At 43.6% G+C, this 18,811-nt stretch overlaps 1 protein-coding gene across 2 annotated transcripts in view; it reads right to left on the bottom strand.

Moving 5' to 3' along the window:
* The window catches only part of LOC112852934 (stimulated by retinoic acid gene 6 protein-like), a 64,617-nt gene that overhangs the window by 14,312 nt on the left and 31,494 nt on the right, over positions 1 to 18,811 (bottom strand). For both annotated transcript variants that reach the window (XM_086683552.1, XM_086683551.1), the window contains 6 exons: positions 14,580 to 14,700; positions 12,968 to 13,013; positions 9,960 to 10,088; positions 9,553 to 9,623; positions 8,026 to 8,137; positions 3,028 to 3,181 (listed from right to left, as the gene is read on the bottom strand). In XM_086683552.1, the coding sequence (XP_086539678.1) occupies positions 3,028 to 3,181; positions 8,026 to 8,137; positions 9,553 to 9,623; positions 9,960 to 10,088; positions 12,968 to 13,013; positions 14,580 to 14,700 (633 nt within the window). The remainder of the gene's footprint in view (positions 1 to 3,027; positions 3,182 to 8,025; positions 8,138 to 9,552; positions 9,624 to 9,959; positions 10,089 to 12,967; positions 13,014 to 14,579; positions 14,701 to 18,811) is intronic.

Genomic DNA, 18,811 nt, shown 5'->3' with positions numbered 1-18,811 from the left:
TCCCAAACCTCAATCAGTACAAAGGAAGCTGGTAAACCACCAAGTGTCACCCCTGGGGGGTGCAGGGATCCCTGAAGGAAAGGATTAGAGGAGTCTGGCCACAAGCAGAGTGAGTGCAGACTCCCTCCAGCCAGCAGCAAGAACATGACTGCACACCTTTAATTTAATGCCTTTATCTTCCCAAAGATGAAGCATGTTCAGCTTGAAGTCTCTCCTGGCCAGAGGGCAGCTGTTTTAAAGCTGGAAAAAATCAAGACAGAGTGATTTTTATATTTTGATTCTCAAAGTATCTAAACATGTGAGCAAATCCATGAAAGAGCAGGTAAACCATGAATGAATGAGATGATACAGTTACTACAGTTCACCCAGAGCAAGTAACTGAAGTTGGCATTAGAAACTTGCTCAGGGGTGCCTGGATGGCTCAGTCAGCGGAGCGTGAGACTCCTCATCTCGGGGTCGTGAGTTCAAGCTTCACACTGGGTATAGAGATGACTTAAAAATAAAATCTTTAAAAAAAAAAAAAAAAAACTTGCCCAGAAGAGGGGTGGAAATGTAAACTTAAAAAAGTATGACTTAAAATTAGTATTGCTGAATTTAAAGATTAGAGTATGTTTGCTGAGTGCTGTACTCAGGGACTCATAAGGTGGAGCATAAATCAACATTAAAGGTGAATACAGATGTTTAAGGGCAACAATAAAATGTGGTAATAGGGAAGAAGCAGTATCTGCCCGTGTTCACATAAAAGGTAACTTTCCAACTACCCTATGACACAGCAATCACACTACTCGGTATATATCCAAAGGATACAAAAATGCAGATTTGAAGGGGCATATGCACCCCAATGTTTATAGTGGTACTACCAATAATAGCCAAATTATGGAAAGAGCCCAAGTGTCCATAGACTGATGAATGGATTAAGAAGATGTGGTGTGTGTATATATGTGTGTGTGTGTGTGTGTGTGTATATGTGTGTGTGTGTGTATACACACACACATATATATACACATATATATACATATATATATACACACACACATATGCATATACATACAATGGAATACTACTCAGCAATAAAAAAGAATGAAATCTTGCCATTTGCAACAATGTGCATGGAACTAAAGGGTATTATGCTAAGCGAAATAAGTCAGAGAAAAACAGATATGATTTCACTCATATGTGGTATTTAAGAAACACAACAGATGAACAAGGGGAAGGGAAGGAAAAATAAGATAAAAACAGAGAGGAAGGCAAACCATAAGAGACTTTTATTTTTAAAAAAAAAATTTTTTTTTCAACGTTTATTTATTTTTGGGACAGAGAGAGACAGAGCACGAACGGGGGAGGGGCAGAGAGAGAGGGAGACACAGAATCGGAAACAGGCTCCAGGCTCTGAGCCATCAGCCCAGAGCCTGACGCGGGGCTCGAACTCACAGACTGCGAGATCGTGACCTGGTTGAAGCCGGACGCTTAACCGACTGCGCCACCCAGGCGCCCCCATAAGAGACTTTTAAATAGAACAAACTGAGGGTTGCTGGAGGGTTGGTAGGTGGGCGGATGGATTAAATAGGTAATGGGCATTAAGAAGGGTACTTTTTGGGAGGAGCACTGAGTGTCATATGTAAGAGATGAATCACCGGGTTCTACTCCTGCAGCCAAGACTAGACTGTATGTTAACCAACTTGAATTAAAAAAAAAAAAAAGGTAACTTCCCATGTCACAGGTATGAAAGAGAATTTTCTTCAAATAATCCACACTAGATCTATTTCTACTAGTTTACGAGTCTTAAGTAAACATATCATTGGCAACACCTATTTCATGGCTTAAGGAGCACTTTGTATTTTATGGCCACTAAAAGTCAGTGCCACAAAGGCTTCTGGAAACCTTAGCACCCCTATCCAAGCCCCATTAAATTTTTTTTTTAACATTTATTCATTTTTTTTTTTGAAAGTGAGAGAGGCAGAGCATAAGTGGGGGAGGGGCAGAGAGAGTGGGAGACACAGAATCTGAAGCAGGCTCCAGGATCCGAGCTGTCAGCACAGGGCCCGACACAGGGCTCGAACTCACAGACTGTGAGATCATGACCTGAGCCGAAGTTGGACGCTCAACCAACTGAGCCACCCAGGCGCCCCTCCAAGGCCCATTTTAAAAATGAGGAAACCAAGATGCAAGAGAGAGGACCCAACTTGTCTGATGACACAGAGTTTACCTGACATCTTATCCAGGGCCTTTCTCAGCAGGCAAGAGGGAAGAACTCTCCTCCCTCTGTGGGCAATGGGCGCAGAATTAGACTGTTTTCAAAGAAAGCTGCTTTTTTAAGGTAAAGTGGCTGCTATGGGCAGATTCACATGTTGAAGCCCTAACCCTCAGTATGATGGTGTTTAGAGATGTGGCTTTTGGGATTAGTGCCCTTATAAGAGACAGGAGAGGGCCTGCTTCCTCTCCCTGGTCTCCAGCATCTGAGGATGCAAAGAGACGGCCATCTGGAAATCAGGAAGCAAGGCTTCATGAGACACCAGACCTTCTGGCACCTTGAACTTCCCAGACCCCTGAACGGGGGAACAAGTGTGTGTTGTCTCTGCTACCCAGTCTACAGTAATTTGGTATAGCAGCCTGAACTAAGCAGAAATTAAAGCTGAACAACATAAATACATTTTTCATGTAATCCTAAAGAAAAGCCAAGGCTTGCTGTTTTCTTTTTTCCAAAGTGAAAAATATATGATGATTTTAGTTGTTCCCACTGGCACCAGAACAAAATAGGCTATTTAAAATGAGAAAATTCTCAGGGATGTTCAACTCAGCCCCAAAGAGTTTTTAACAAAGTGGCCTGGGTCCTGACCCCACTGGCCTTCTAGTCATCCAAGGAGGCATAGATCCGTTGTAACCCACTTTTCCTCCCAAACCAGTCACCTCATGCAGGTAGTAGCAATACTACAGCGATCATTATTCCAGGTGTGCACCCGCCGCCGGTTGTAAGTCTTTTTCTCTGTTTCCCACACTTTCCCAACAAAGGGAGCGGGATGGTTTTACCTTTGCTGACGTTCATCAGCTCTTTCACCTGCAGGATGACAGGGGTCAGGGTCCCCGTCTGGTTCATGGAGGCGATGTAGTTCTCCAGCTCCCCTTCAAACACATCCAGCTCGTCTCTCACATACATGAACATGCAGAACTCAATGACAATGAACTGGTGCAAAGAGCAAACATTTCAAAGTCTCACCTGAGTCCAGCCTACTATGTAAATAATATATGGACCTCTCTTTGGTTTTGAGGTCAAGCTCTTTGAAGTTCAAAACACATATGAAATAGATTCTGACCACTGGCTATACCAAGATGAGTGGGATTGTGACTTCTCTGAAGACATCTTTGGAGCCACCCCAAACTCTTTTCTGCACCCCACAGCATATAAGACTAAGTCCTACAACGGCTCAAGTCAGTCCTCAAACATTAATTACCTCAAAGTGAAATGAATGTCTAACTTTGAATAAGAAGTGACCTTGGGGACAATTCCAGCCATATCTCTCCCCACTCTTCTTCTTGCATCTTGGTGGTAACCACGTTGGAGAAAGTACTGTTTGCTGTATACACGCCACACTTTCTCACTCCCATAATCCTGTCATCATGCCTTTATACCATCTACCACCATGCCAAAGCTTCTACAGTTCCTACTGCCATTTTACTTCATCAACCAAATTTTGTTTGTCTTTGTGCAGCTCAAATGCCACCATCTTCAGGTAGCTTCTCAATCTCGAATAATGCCCTAAACTTTCAGAGCACTTTCACCTCATCTTTGTCTCTCTTTACATGGCACATACTTCATACCACGTCATATCCCCTTCTCTTAGACCATGGGTCTCTCCCAGGCCAAGACTCTGCTGAATCAGCTCTCTTCTCTCTTCCAGGTCTTAGCATGGTGCTTGGCATACAGTAGATAACCACTAAAGACTAAAGGAACACAATGATTCAAAGTCAATTATTCATGTTGCAGAGAACTCCACTTGTCAGTTAAAATCCATTCTCCCCTTCTTTGGGCACAAAACTGGACTACATTTCCCAGCCTCCCTTGAGGGATGTGGCCATGTGACGAGGTTCTTGCCCATGGAAGATGAGTGGAAGGAATGTGTGCTATTCTACAAGGGCACTTTGAAAACCTCCCACATGCATTTCTCCATGCACCTTCCCCTTCTGCTGACTGGATGCAGAGGGTGAAGGTTCTCAGGATAATGAAGCACATGATGGAAGAATCTCAGTTACAGAGTAACACATGGAGGACTGTTGCCCCCCAAACCTGAACACCTACTCAACATTGTTACATAGGCAAACGTATTTATAGTGTTAACTTACTAAAATTTAGGGGTTTATGTGGTACTCCAGCATTACCTAACTCATACATTCATTTAAAACTTAATCACAGCAGGGGCGCCTGGGTGGCTCAGTCAGTTAAGTGTCTGACTTCGGCTCAGGTCATGATCTTAAGGTTTGTGGGTTCAAGCTCCACATCAGGCCCTGTGCTGACAGCTCAGAACCTGGAGCCTGCTTCGGATTCTGTGTCTCCTTCTCTCTCTGCCCCTCCCCTGTTCATGCTCTGTCTCTCTCTCTCAAAAATAAACAAACATTAAAAACTTTTTTTAACTTAATCACAGGATTAATTTATATAGGTATCATCCAGAAGACAATATGGTCTTCCACTTCTATCTCTCCATTTTGACTCTCCTTTTGACTCAGACGTTTTACCTCAGATAACTTTGACCACGTGAAATGTTTGCCTCTGTGCTTAATAAAATATGAAAGTCAGAATTATGGCAACATTAAAAATTTTTTTGTTGAGAAAGCAAACTTAAATAAAGCACCTATACCAAAAAACATGATGATACCCAAAGTCCGTAGTTTACGTTAGGGTTCGCTCTTGGTGTTGCACATTCTGTGGGTTTGGACAAATGTCTAATGACATGTATCTACCATATAGTATCATACAAAGTCTTTTCATTGTTCTGAAATCCTCTGTATTCTGCCTATTCATCCCTCCCTCTCCCCAATCCTTGGCAACCACTGATCTTTTATTGTCTACATAATTTTGCCTTTCAAAATGTCACACAGTTGGAATCATATAACATGTGATCTTTTCAAATAGGAATCTTTCACTTATGAATATATATCTAAGTTTCTTCCAGGTCTTTTCATGGCTTGGTAGTTCATTTCATTTTAGTGCTGAATTGTAGCCCATTGTCTGGATGTACTGAAGATTATTTATCCATTCACCTACTGAAGGGCTCTTGGTCACTTCTATATTTTGGCAATTATGTGTAAAGCTGCTATAAACATCCATGTGCACGTTTTTGTGTGCACATAAGTTTTCAGTGCATGTGGGTAAATACCAAGCAGGGTGACTGCTGGATCATATGGTAAGAGTATCATTTGTGTTCCCACCAGCAGTGAATGAGAGTTCCTGCCAGTTCACACCCTTGTCAGCATTTGGTATTGTCAGCATTCTGAATTTTTGCCATTCTAATATTTTAACGTACAGTAGTTGTTTTGATCGTTGTTTTAATGTGCATTTTCCTGATGACATATACTATAGAGCATGTTTTCATTTGCTTATTTGCCATTTGTATATCTTCTCTGTGAGATGCCTATTAAGGTCTTCGGTTCACTTTTAAATCGGATTATTTGTTTTCTCATTGTTGAATTTTAAGAGTTCTTTGTATACTTTGAGTAACAGTCTGTTTCAGATGTGTCTTTTGCAAATATTTTCTCCTAGTGTGTGGCTTGTCTTTTCACTCTCTTGACAGAGTCTTTTGCAGATTAAAACGTTTTAATTTTAATGAAGTCCAGCTTATCAATCTTTCCTTCATGGTTCGTGTCTTTGGTATCATATCTAAAAAAATTTTCACCACTTAACTATAGAAAACCAACTAGTGGTTATCAGAGGGGAAGTGGGTAGGGGGATGGGTGAAACAGATGAAGGAGATTAAGAGTACACTTTTCATGATGAGCACTGAGTAATGTATAGAATTGTTCAATCACTATACTGTATACTTGAAATAATATAACACTATGTTGCCCACACTGAAATTAAAATAAATATATATACATACCTACATACAAACATACATTCATGCATAAATTCACTACCAGTCTCAAATAATTGGTAAGGCCAAATAATAACAATAACTAATTTAATTAAAAAAACAAAAAGTCATCACCAAACCCAAGTTAATCTAAATTTTCTCTGATTTCACCTTCTAGAATTTCATAGTTTTGCATTTGACATTTAGGTCTGTGATTCATTTTAAGTTAATATTTAGGAAGGTCTGTGTCTAGACTCATTTTTTTTTGCATGTGGATGTCCAGTTGTTCCAGCACCATTTGTTAAAAAGAAAATATTTGCTCCATTGTATTGCCTTTGCCCCTCTGTCAAAGATAAGCTGACTCTATTTATGTTGGTCTATTTCTTAGCTCTCTATCCCGTCCATTGATTCACTTGTCTATATTGGCAACATCACACCATCATGATTAGGGTAGCTTTGTAGTAAGTTGAAATCGAGTAGTGTCAGTCCTCCAACTTTCTTCTTCCTTTCATTTAATATATTGTTGGCTATTATGAGTCTTTTGCTCTCCCTATAAACTCTAGAACCAGTTTGTCAGTATCCACAAAATAACCCCCTAGTTTTGATTGAGATGCACTGAATTCCAATACAGATCAATCCCAATATATGTAGATCAAGTTGGGAAGTACTGATATCTTGACAATACTGAATCTTTCCATCCACACATATGGAATATCTCTCCACGTATTTAGTTCTTCTTTGATTTCTTTTAACACAGGTTTGTAGTTTTCCTCATATAGATCTTTGTGCATATTTTATTAGATTTACATTTAAGTATTCCTTTTGGGGGGTTGCTATTGTAAATGATAGTTTCTTTAATTTCAAATTCCTCTTGTTCAATGCTGATACATAGAAAAGCAATTGACTTTTGTAGGTTAACCTTGTACCTTGCAACCTTGCTATAACTGCTTATTAGTTCCAGGAGTTGGGTTATTTTCAAGATTTTATTTTTAAGTAATCTCTGCACCCAACATGGGGCTCGAACTTAAAACTTTGAGATTAAGAGTCACACACGCTATCAACTGAACCAGCCAGATGCCCCTTCAGGAGTTTTCTGCTGATTCTTTTGGATTTTCTACATACGCAATCATGTCATCTGTGAACAAAGACATTTTTACTTCTTCTTTCCCTATCAGTATACCTTTTATTTGCTTTTCTTGTCTTATTACCTAGCTAGGATTTCCTAAGTAAATGCTGAGTGATGAGGGGAAACAGTCTTGCCTTTTTCCTGAGTTTAGTAGGAAAGTTTCTAATTTCTCACCATAAAGTATGATGCTAGCTGTAGATTTTTTTGTTCATATTTTTTATCAGATTGAGAAAGTTCCCCTGTATGCCTAGGTTATTGAAAAAAATTATCATGAACTGGTGTTGAATTTTGTTAAATGTTTTTCCTGCATCTCTTGATACGATCATGGGATTTTTCTTCTTTCGGCTGTTGATGTGATTGATTACGTTAATTGCTTTTTTAATATTGTACCAGGTTTGCATACCTGAGATAAATCCAACTCAGTTGTGGTGTATAATTCTTTTTATACATTGCTGGATTTGATTTGCTCCATTCCATTGTAATTCTTTAGATCCACCTGTCTCCAATTTCAGGGACAATGGTTTGTGCCATGACTTCTCTTATGGATCTAAGAACTGTTGAGTTTCAGTTTGTTCAGATTTTTACTTGTTAGGATGGACTGGCATCTTGCAAGCTCTTTACACGGAACTGACAACCGGAAGTCTCCATAAATAATTCAATTATATTTATTAGTCATTCACCATGTGGGTAAAAGTGTCCTTGGAGTAAAAATGGTGGCCAAAAAAATGTACTTCTTTTATTTACAGACTCAATTTTGACCCAGCTTTTAAAGAATAAGCCCTGCCCTAACCCCATCCCACTTATAAAATAGGAAAGGGTTTGCTTGGATCTACTTACAAGGTACAGGCATATGAAAGCCAACACAGTGGTTCCAATCATTCTGCTTGGGAACTGAAAGCAGGGGTCCCACTCATACACCCTGGTTTGGAACCAGGACTTTTTAGTCTCCCTGTGAATGAATAAATAACAGAAAAGAGAGGCTGTGGTTGGTAAACAAATGCCTAATTCTTCTGAAAATAACCTCTGCCACATCTTAGAATTTAGTGAAGAAAAAGAACATCCTGGTAGATTCCAGTTTTCATTCTCCCCTTATTCTTAAGAACAGAGACTCAGTTTTATTCAGTACAGCAATTCACCAAACTAAAGGGCTATGGTTCCTGATCTCTCTTACAGCTAGAGTGACTAAGATTAAGCACAGGCCAATCAGATGTCACCAGATGTGGCAGTTTGGGGGAGGGTGCTGAGGTATAATTCACGCAGCTGGGAGGGACCCCATTGCCCTCTTTCTTTTCTCCTGCCTGCTGTCTGAAACGCAGACATGGTGGCTGATCCAAGCTGGAGCCCACCCCAGCATCCGTCTTGGACCGTGGACAGCCTTCATGATGACAGTTACTAAGAGCTGGAGCAGAAAGACAGATGACCAGTAAGTTGCCGTGGTGGGCAGTTCAGGGTCAGTATGAACTACCTGCCTCCAGAATTCTTTTATATGGGAAAGAAATAAATCTCCCTCTTGTGTGTCCCACTGTTATTTTGCATTTTCTGCTACATGTAACTCAACGTACTTCTAACCAAAGTACTAGCTTTGCCACTGTATGACCCTGGATTAGACACATCCCATTTGTGGGGCTTATCCCCTTGTACACAGTGGCAGTGGCAGGGATAGGGTTGATCACTGCTTTTGCTTGGCCATGAGCTATGTCCCCTGGTATTGGTAACAGCCCCTGCACTATTTCTCTGGGAACCTGCTCCCTCCCCTCAGTCCTACCGCTTAAGTGAGGCTGAACAACTTCCTAGTTCCAAAGATGAACATATGACAGGCTTAACGATCCATTTACTCTAATCACCTAGCCACAGTAATTGGTTCTGGGAACGCATGTGGTCTGATGCGACTCAATGAAACCCACTCATAGGAGTTTGGTTTGAATTATTAGAAAGTTTCTCTTTCCTGTGATCTTAAACCAGGAGGGTACAAGCTTAGAGATTCTGAGGGCCACCACGGGGAGGAAGCCCACCTAACTACGGGTCTAACACAGATCAAAGCAGAGCTAAGAGAAAATGAGGAAACCAGGAAGCCCTGGTTCTGATATCAGTGAAGCCACTGGATCCGTCTGCATTGGAACCGACCACTTCTAGAGTTTTTAATTATGAAAGGCCACACGTTTGCTTTTTCTCTTTAATCTAGTTTGAGCTGAGTTTCTGTCATCAGCAAACAAGAGTCCTGACTAATGTGCCCATCCAGTCATCTCAGGGTCTCCCGCACTGTCAGGGCTCATCAACACTGGCACAAATACCTGGGGGGGGGGGGGGGAGGGAGGAAGGAGGGAGGGGGCCGGGGAGGGGGGAATGAAGCACACGGGGGCTTACTGCAGGGGGGCCTTCCTCAGGAGCCGCTTGACATGCTCCGCCTGGTGAACTTCCAGGAAAGGCTTTTCTTCCTGTGAGAAAACAGAGGTGTATGCTGGGGCTCACAGATCCTTGTTAGGGTTTCGGTCCCTTTGACGGGTTATTGTCACAGAGGGCAGGAATCTGGGTAAAGCTGCTCTTTTAGATTGAGCACAGTGGTTAAGAGAGAGCCTCGACAACCAAACTCTCTGGCTCCAGGTCTGGCTCCGCTCCAGGCTGGCGACATGACCTCGGGCGACACAACTCACCTTTCTCGGTCCATGTCTCTTCATGCAGAATGGGAGAAGTAAAAATAGCACCTGCCTCACACGGCTGCTGTAAAGACTAGACCTGCCAGTGCACACACGGTGCTCATACTCAGTACTCACCATCTGCAGCTCCCAGCCCAGGTGGACCCTCAGCGACTTGACAAACATGTGAAGGAAGCGGCCCAGCAGGAAGGCCAGGCACAGCAGTGAGGGCCAGTAGAACATGACAGTCTCGTACTTCCCCAAAAACTGCAACAGAAGCAGAGCATGGAGCCCGGGCTCTAGGCGGGGCAGGGCCAGGCTGCCCGGGAAGCTGTAGGACAGGACTCTGCCTGCCGGGCCCGCTCTCACCAAGCCCACCTTCCCAGGGCTTGGCGGTCAGTGATGGATGTTCTGCTCCCCCAACCCCACACCCACCCCTGAGCAGTGGGCCTAGAGTCCAGCAGCCCTGGGTGTGAATCCCAGCACCCCCATTCTTTAAAAATTTATTTATTGTTTAATTTACATCCAAGTTAGCATATGGTGCAAGAATGATTTCAGGAGTAGATTCCTTAATGCCCTTTACCCTTACCGTCTAAAGACGGTCACCCTGCCCACAACCCCTCTAGCAACCCATTTTGTTTTATAAGAAGGGCTTTCACAGCTTTTTCTGATTAGTTATTAAATGATGCTTTTGGAAAATATATACGACAGAGAGAAGGAGAGAAAGAGGGGTGAGGAGGGGAGACAGAGCAGAGGGTTGCAGATGAGAGAGAGGGAGAGACATGTGGAGAGAACGAGAAACAGAGAGGAAGGAAGGAAGGAAGGAAGGAAGGAAGGAAGGAAGGGAGGAAGGGAGGAAGGGAGGGAGAAAAGAAGGGAGGAAGGAAGGAAGGGAGGGAGGAAAGTAGGGAGGAAGGAAGGGAGGGAGGGACGGAGGAAAGAAGGGAGGAAGGAAGGGAGGGAGGAAGGGAGGGAGGGAAGAAGGGAGGAAAGAAGGGGGAAGGGGGTCCCATAACTGCTATGTTGGCAGCAACACAAGTTCCTGGGAATACGGGTCTCTCAAAATGGTGCTCATAGTTTTTCTATGATTTTAGTTCCATTTTAATGAAAAAAAGTGGGTTTTTTCACTGTTTTAAGACAAACAATATTGTAACTTATTTTTCACAATTTACTAGTTGGTTTCGTGTTTTTTATGTTTCCAGAGCACTTGCCCCCATGGGGAGTAGGGTTTTGATGTTATGATGTTTGGGTGTGGGACACAGACATGCTGAGATGTGGGGACTCATATCTCCCCTTCATCTTCCTCTCCAATATATGTTCACCACTTAAACATCAGATATCGCCACTGCCAATATTCCAGTGTCTTTCCTCTGTATCTACCCTTACATCTCTATCTGTTATAAATTGATATTATACCAAATACATAGGTCTGTCTAGATCATAATCATCTCCCCATGTGGTTATGAATTATTCGCAAACATCACTTTTAATGCTGCATAACAGTACACTATTTAGATGAATCAACTTTAGAGTCTCTCCTAATATTAGGACATTTTAGCCTGTTCAACATCTCATTTTTATATCTAATGTTTCTATGAACATTCTTCATTTGAGAACATGAAGTGAAATCTTTATTATTACCTTAGTCTGGGTTCCAGTTCCATGATTTTTAACTAGTAAGTCCCGTTAGCCCCTGAGTCTCACTTTCTTACCAGTGAACTGTGGAGGTACTAACACCCTTCAAAGTGCCTTGAAGCACCTTGAACTATGCAGTAGTTAATTTGGGGGACTGAGCCTAGAACACCCAACACACTGCGGTTCTTAACATTAGTGATTCTGAGCACAGAAGTGAGGCCCTGCCCTCTCTTTCAATTAACCATGAATGTTCTGAAGTTCAAAAGAACCCCAGGAAGACTGGAAGCTCTCCAAGACACCAAAGAAAATGCCTGTGATCTGGAATTTCAGGCACTGTGAGCAGAGTGAAGGAGGGCATCTTTTTGGGGAGAGGTATGCCAGAATGTTCTTAATCCCAGACCAGAGATGCAGAGAGAAGTCCCAGCCCCCAAGTTCATTTTCCAGTCCAGCTCCCCCATTCTCCATCACGCCCTGTAATCCTCCAAGGTTACTCAAGTCTGGGAGAGGTTTTGGCAAGGCTCCTGGCCCAGGTGACCTCCTGGTGCTCCCCCTACCTGCCCAGTAACCCTTATAGATGCAGTGTGACTCAGTCTTTCATCTTTTTCCTTTTTCTGGTGTACAAGGTTAAACGGATGAAATAGTTTCCCCCAATTCTGAGGACAATGCATGATAAAGCTGGAATGTTCATCCAGTCTGAGACTTCCATTTTATAGACAGAGAAACTTAAGCTACATGAAGGAGTGGAAAGAAATGAGCTTTGGAGGGTGTCTGGGTGCCTCAGTTGGTTAAGCATCCAACTTCAGTTAGGTCACGATCTCATGGTTTGTGAGTTCAAGCCCCGTGTCGGGCTCTGTGCTGACAGCTGGCAGCCTGGAACCTGCTTCAGATTCTGTGTCTCCCTCTCTCTATGCCCCTCATTAAACATTAAAGAAAACATTAAAGAAAATTAGGGGTGCCTGCATGGCTCAGTCAGCTAGACATGTGACTCTGGATTTCGGCTCAGGTCATGATCTCACAGTTCGTGAGTTCAAGCCCAACATAGCACTCTGCACTGACAGTGTGGAGCCTGCTTGGGATTCTCTCTCTGCCCCTCCCTCCCTCTCTCTCTCTGTCTCAAAATAAATTAACAAACTTAAAAAAATTAAAAAAAAAAAGAAATGAACTTTGTAGTCAACCAGACCTGGTGTCAACTCTCAAATCTGTTATTTCTTAAGAGTTACTTAATAAACTTGGGCCTCAGTTTCCTCACCTGTAGAATAGGTCTGCTGAGAGGTTCCCTACCTCGAGAGGCTGCTGTGAACATCAACTGAGAGAACATCTGTCTGTGAATGAGCATCCTGATGAACATAAGATGCTGTACAAATGGAAGCATCATGAATGGCTCCAGCTCTCCTTTCGGTCATACGAAGGAGCTGAGGCCCAGAGAGTGGCAGAGGCTTGTCCAATGTCACGCAGCAAACTGGTCGTGGTGAAGGACTGAATGCTCTAAACATAGTTCAGCAGGGACTCACCTGCCCATGGGGACACTGTATGATGTAAAGGATGGTGACAGCAAACCTGTAGGACAAAAACAAGGCTTGGAGCACTGTGGTCCCTCCCAGCACAGCCCCTGGGAAGAAGCCCAGATCCCATCAGCCTGGAGCTACCTCCTCTTTTCTTACTCCTTGGGAGGGCTGGTTGCCAGGCCTCTGTGTACACTCCACCCAGACTGAGCACCCTATTTGTGCCGAAGTGCACGCACCAAATACACTTAACATGTCCTTGTATAGGACACAATGCTGGAATCCATACAGCGGAGCACAAAGACCCTGAGTGATCTCCTCCTCCCTGCCCTCATGGGACCCCAGAGAGGGAAAGGAATTTGTCCAGAGTCACACCCAGAGCCAGGACCAAGGCTCAGGTCTCCTGACTGGTGTTGATGCTCCTTCTGGTGGGACTGGCCTTGTCTGGAAACACTGCCCTGAGGAATGAGCCTCAAGGCTTTAGTCCCATGAGACACACACTCCTGGCCATAGTCAAGCTTGATTCATCTCCCAAGATGCACAAGCTGCTGACTGATTCCCACCACCCATTCCTCCCCAGGTCAAAGGTTTGTCAGAGGCCGGAAGATGGTATTACCCCAGGTCTAACCCCGGATACCCTCTCTTTTAATTTTATAAAGCAAGCTGTTTACAAACTTAAGAATGGTAGCCATGGTGTGTCAGGTGCTGGTGAGCCCCCTCCAGTGGCCCACACACTGGGCCGGAGGACCCCTGCCTCACACAAAGTGCTGCAGCAGGAGAACCAGCTCAGTAAGGGGGACAGGGGCTAGAAAGCAGAGTGCTCGTGGGAGGACTCAGTCAGCAAGGATTCCTGGGACCGGCTCCATGCTGGTTCTGGGGCCAGTGCTGAGAGCACAGAAATCAACAGGAGGGTCAAGAAGTTCTCCATCTGTGGGGTTGGTGATCCATGAAGGATGAGCATGGATCTGTCAATGGACCAAGTCAGGGAAGATAACCCACAGGGGAGAATAACAACATATAGGCAAAGAGGCCAGAATGCATGATCCACAAGAGTCCATCTTGTTCTCCAGTGTTTTCCCTGGCCCACAGCAGGGATATAACGGCATGTTTGCTGAGTGAATAAGCAAGTGGATGAAGGAACGCAGGAGTCTGGTGTGACTGGAGGTGTGTGCTAGAGACTGTTAGGGATGGACAGACAGGGGAGGCCAGACTGCAGTGGCCCCAAATGCCAAGTTAAGGCACATGCACTTTCTCCTGGGCTCCCAGGGGAGACATGACAGCACAGAGAAGAAGTGTCCAAATGGGTCTCCTACATCCCCCAGTGGGACCGTGGGCAGTTGACAGAAAAATAAGTTTTCTACATCTCCGATTTCTGGAATATTCTAACCGCGAGTGGCCTGTGAAGCAGGAAGAATGCCTGACCTCCTGCAGCCTTACATGCAGTCCCAGGGAGAGGCCACTGTGGGACCTGGGACCAGTCACTCCACCTGCCCATCCTGGGCCTCAGTTCTGGGCAAAGTCGCCCTCCAAGGGGGGCTCTCGGGTCACCTCCAGCCCTTTGTCCAGAGTGCAGCCACGGCAAAGGAGTCACAGGAGGGCAGACACGCAGCGTCCGTCTTACCAGATCAGAGAGTAGCTGAAGCCAAGGATGGAGCTGACCAGCCGGAACTCCGACGAGAGGCAGGCAAAGAAGGGGAAGTGAGACAGGCCGACTTCCGTGCCTCCAATCAGAAGCACAAAGGCTGGGGGAGACAGGGCCAGAGATCCTGTGAGCTCTCTTCTCACAGGCTCGGGGGTGTTGCAACAAAGATACAGGGCTTTACGCCCACTTCCTGTCACAGGTCTCAGGTCCCAAGGAGGTGAGTGGACAAGCCCCAGCTCGGTAAAGAGGAATGGACGAATGTCTTTCATTCTTGCAACAGACCCTTCCTGGGACCTGTTCCACGCCAGGTCCTGGCTAACTATTGAGATGAAGAAGATTTGGTCCCTGCCCTTGGCTAGCTCACACTGTGATGTGCAGAGACAGGCCCCATAAGTGGACAAACAGCAATCACTGAGACTAAGGCCACCATAGCAACATGAAGAGTGGTGATGTGTGTGTGTGTGTGTGTGTGTGTGTGTGTGTACAAAACTTATAACTATCACATACTCTCTAAACAAGGCAGTGATAAGATTCATTCTGCCACTGACTAGCTCTCAGAGGATCTAATAAGATCCAGGAAAACCTACTCATGCAAGAGGATCTTTACAAAGTGCCTGCTTTGAGCTGGGTCTGGGGCCAGGCACTAAGGCTGCAGTTGGAATGAAGAAGTCTCTTGCTTTCTGAGGTGTTTACCGTCCAGTAGAGAAGACAGGGAGGAAGGTGAGTGCTGTGTTAACAGAGGCATATTCAATCTGCTGTGGGGACAAGGAGAGGAAGCCACTGACTTCACCTGGGGTCTGGGTCGGGGAAGGGAAGTGGTGACATACAACAAGGCCAGGAAGTATAAGCAGGAATTTGTAAGATGGAGAGAAGAAGGGAAGGGAGGGCGTTCCTCACTCAGAGGATGGGAAATGGCTGGTTGGGGCTGGTGAGTATTTATGTGACCGTGAGGGGTGGGAGGCTGGCAGGGAAGGACGACATAGAAGGAATACTTTCTGTGAGGATGGAAGCCATGACAGTATCATTTTGTAATCTGCCAGAAGCGCCTCTGCCCTAGAAGCAGACAGAGCAACTAGAATGGCACAACCCACACCTGCAGACAGCATCTACAACAAAGTCAGGTCTCGAGGCCATTTGGTATCAACACCTGAAGTAGGAGGAAGCGGAGGAAGGCCCAAGAACAGAAGAACCCCAAACTGCCAGGAGATACAAGAGACCAAAGCTGCAATACCGGGACCGAGCCCCCCGTGGAGGCAGACAGGAAGACTCCAAGATGACAAGGACAGGAACACTAGGAGCTGGGAAACAGGGGGTCCAGACAAAAAGCAGAGGGAAGAGGCAGACTCGGAAAGTATGAGGATGTTAGGAGGATACATCTATATAATCACTTCGTGAAAACGAAAGAGAGGAATCTAGAGCCACGAACCAAGAAATGATATTCTGACCCAGCCAGATGCTCAATAGCATCAGTCTTTAGGGAAATGCAAATCAAGACAGTAGTTAGATACTACTTCACCTGTACTAAGATGGCTATAACTGTTTTCAAAATAGAAAATAGTGTGTGAGGATGTGCAGAAATTAGAACCCTCACACACTGCAGATCAGGGTCCAGAACAGAGTCCAGAAACAGACCCATACTTATGGAGCCAATCGACGCTGACAAGGGTCCAAAGGCAATTTTGTGGGCAAAGGACAAGTTTCTGAAATAAGCAGTGCTGGAAAAAATGGAAAAACAAAGGCAAAAACAACAACAACAACAAAAACTTCAATCGATACCTCACACTATATGCAAAAAATTAACTCAAAATGTATCACAGACCTAAAAGCAAAATATCGTAAGACTATAAAACTTCTAGAAAAAATATAGGAGAAAATCTAAGTGATCTTGTATCAGGCAAAGATTTCTTCTATGACACCATAAGCGTGAGCCATAAAATAAAATGAATAAATTAGATTTCATCAAAATTTTAAGGCAACTTTTTAAAAGAAATTGTTGGTAGAATGAAAAAACAAGCTACAGACTAGGAGCAAATGCAATTCTCACGTCTGATAAAGAACTCGTGTACAGATTAAAGAACTATGAAAACTCAGAAGAAAATAAAAAACCTAATTTTTATAAATAAGGAAAGTGATTTGGACATGTCACCAAAGAGCTATAGGGATAGCAAAAAGCACATCAAAATATGATCAGCATTACCAGTCATGAAAATGCAAATTAAAACCACGATAAGACATCACCACATACCTCTTAAAATGGCTAAGATTAAAAAGACTTTGTCTACTCATTTGGTATTTAGATTCTACATATGGGTGAAATGATATGGTGTTTGTTTTCCTCTGACCTATTTCGCTTAGCATAATAAATACCCTCTAGATCCATCCATGTTGTTGCAAATGGCAAGATTTCATTCTTTTTATGGCTGAGTAATATTCCATTGTGTGTGTGTGTGTGTGTGTGTGTGTGTGTGTGTGTGTGTGTGTGTATAACATCTTCTTTATCCATTCCTCTATCAATGAACACTTAGGTTGCTTATATTTTTGGCTACTGTAAATAATATTGCAATAAACATAGAGTGCTTACATTTTTTCAAATTAGTGTTTAGATTTTTTCTTTTATTTTAGAGAGAGAAAATGTGAGCAGGGAAGAGGGGCTGAGGGGGGTGAGAGATACTCTCAAGCAGGCTCCACGCTCCATGCAGAGCCTGATGCAGGGCTTGATATCACAACTCTGGGATCACAACCTGGGCCAAAATCAAGAGTCAGATGCTCAACTCACCAACCCAGGCGCCCCAACGTTTTCATTTTCTTTGGGTAAATACCTAGTAATGGGATTACTGGGTCATATGGTAGTTCTATTTTAATTTTTTAGGAACCTCTATACTGTTTTCCACAGTAGCTATACCAGTTTGCATTCCTATCAACAGTGAATGAGAGTCCTTTTTTCTCTACATCCTCACCAACATGTATTATTTCTTCAACAAACAGCATCAGACCTATATTTACAGAGAACAAACTGATGGCTGCCAGAGGGGGGTGGGGTGGAGGGATGGACAAAATGGGTAAAAGGGACTTCCAGGCTGTCAGTATGGGAATGAATAAGTCATAGGAACAAAAAGGCACAGCATAGGGAATATAGTCAGTGATATTATAATAGTGTTGTACAGTGACAAATTACACCTCCGCATTTGCGGTGAGCAGAGCATAACAGAGATGTTGAATCACTGTCTTGAACACCTCAAGCTAATTTAACATTGCATGTTAACTCTACTCAAATTTAAAAAAATGTTAGAGAGACTGACAACAACAAAAATGTAAGTAAAAAATAAAAGGACTGACCACGTGTTGCTAAGGAGAGAGAAAAACGGGAAGTCTCACATAAGTGATGGTGGTAATGGAACCATTACTTTGGAAAACAGTTTGACAATTTCTTCAAAAAGTATGATCTAGGGGGCGCCTGGGTGGCTTAGTCAGTTAAGCGTACAACTTCCGCTCAGGTCGTGATCTCACAGTTCTGAGTTCGAGCCCCGCATCGGGCTCTGTGCTGACAGCTCAGAGCCTGGAGCCTGCTTTGGGTTCTGTGTCTCCCTCTCTCTCTGCCCTTCCCCTGCTCGTGGTCTGTCTCTGTCTCTCTTTCAAAATATAAATAAACATTAAAAAAATTTTTTAAGTATGATCTACTACATGATGTGTACAATCCAGCCATTCCACTCATAGGCACTTACCCAGGAAAAATGGAAGCACACAAAGATTTGTACACAAATGTTCATAGCAGCTTTATTTGCAGTAGCCAAAATCTGCAAATAAATCAAATGTCCATCAAGAGATGAATGCGTACACAAATTCTGATTTCTCCATATAGTGGAGTGCCAAGCAGAAGCAAAAAAGAATGAATTTCTGGCACACGTTAAATGTGTATATATCTCAAAATAACTACGCTGTGTGAAAGAAGGTCACACCCGTACACACACACACACACACACACACACACACACACACACACACAAGTACATTCTGTATGATCCCATTTATATAAAGTTCTGGAAAAAGATCAGTGATGAGGGTAGTAAGGGTAGTGGGAAGGAGAGATTACAAAAGGGGACAAGGAGACTTAAGGGGCTCCTTATCTTGATTGTGGTAATGATTTCATGGATATAAACATTTGTCAAAATTTATCAAATTGTATACATTAAAGAGGTATGTGGTGGTATATC

This window comes from Puma concolor, chromosome D4, assembly GCF_028749965.1.
Source record: "Puma concolor isolate L17-30 chromosome D4, mPumCon1.1.hap2, whole genome shotgun sequence".
Taxonomy (NCBI): Eukaryota; Metazoa; Chordata; class Mammalia; order Carnivora; family Felidae; genus Puma; species Puma concolor.
The sequence above is the reverse complement of the archived record's forward strand: the minus strand, read 5'-3'. Positions and strand labels throughout refer to the sequence as shown.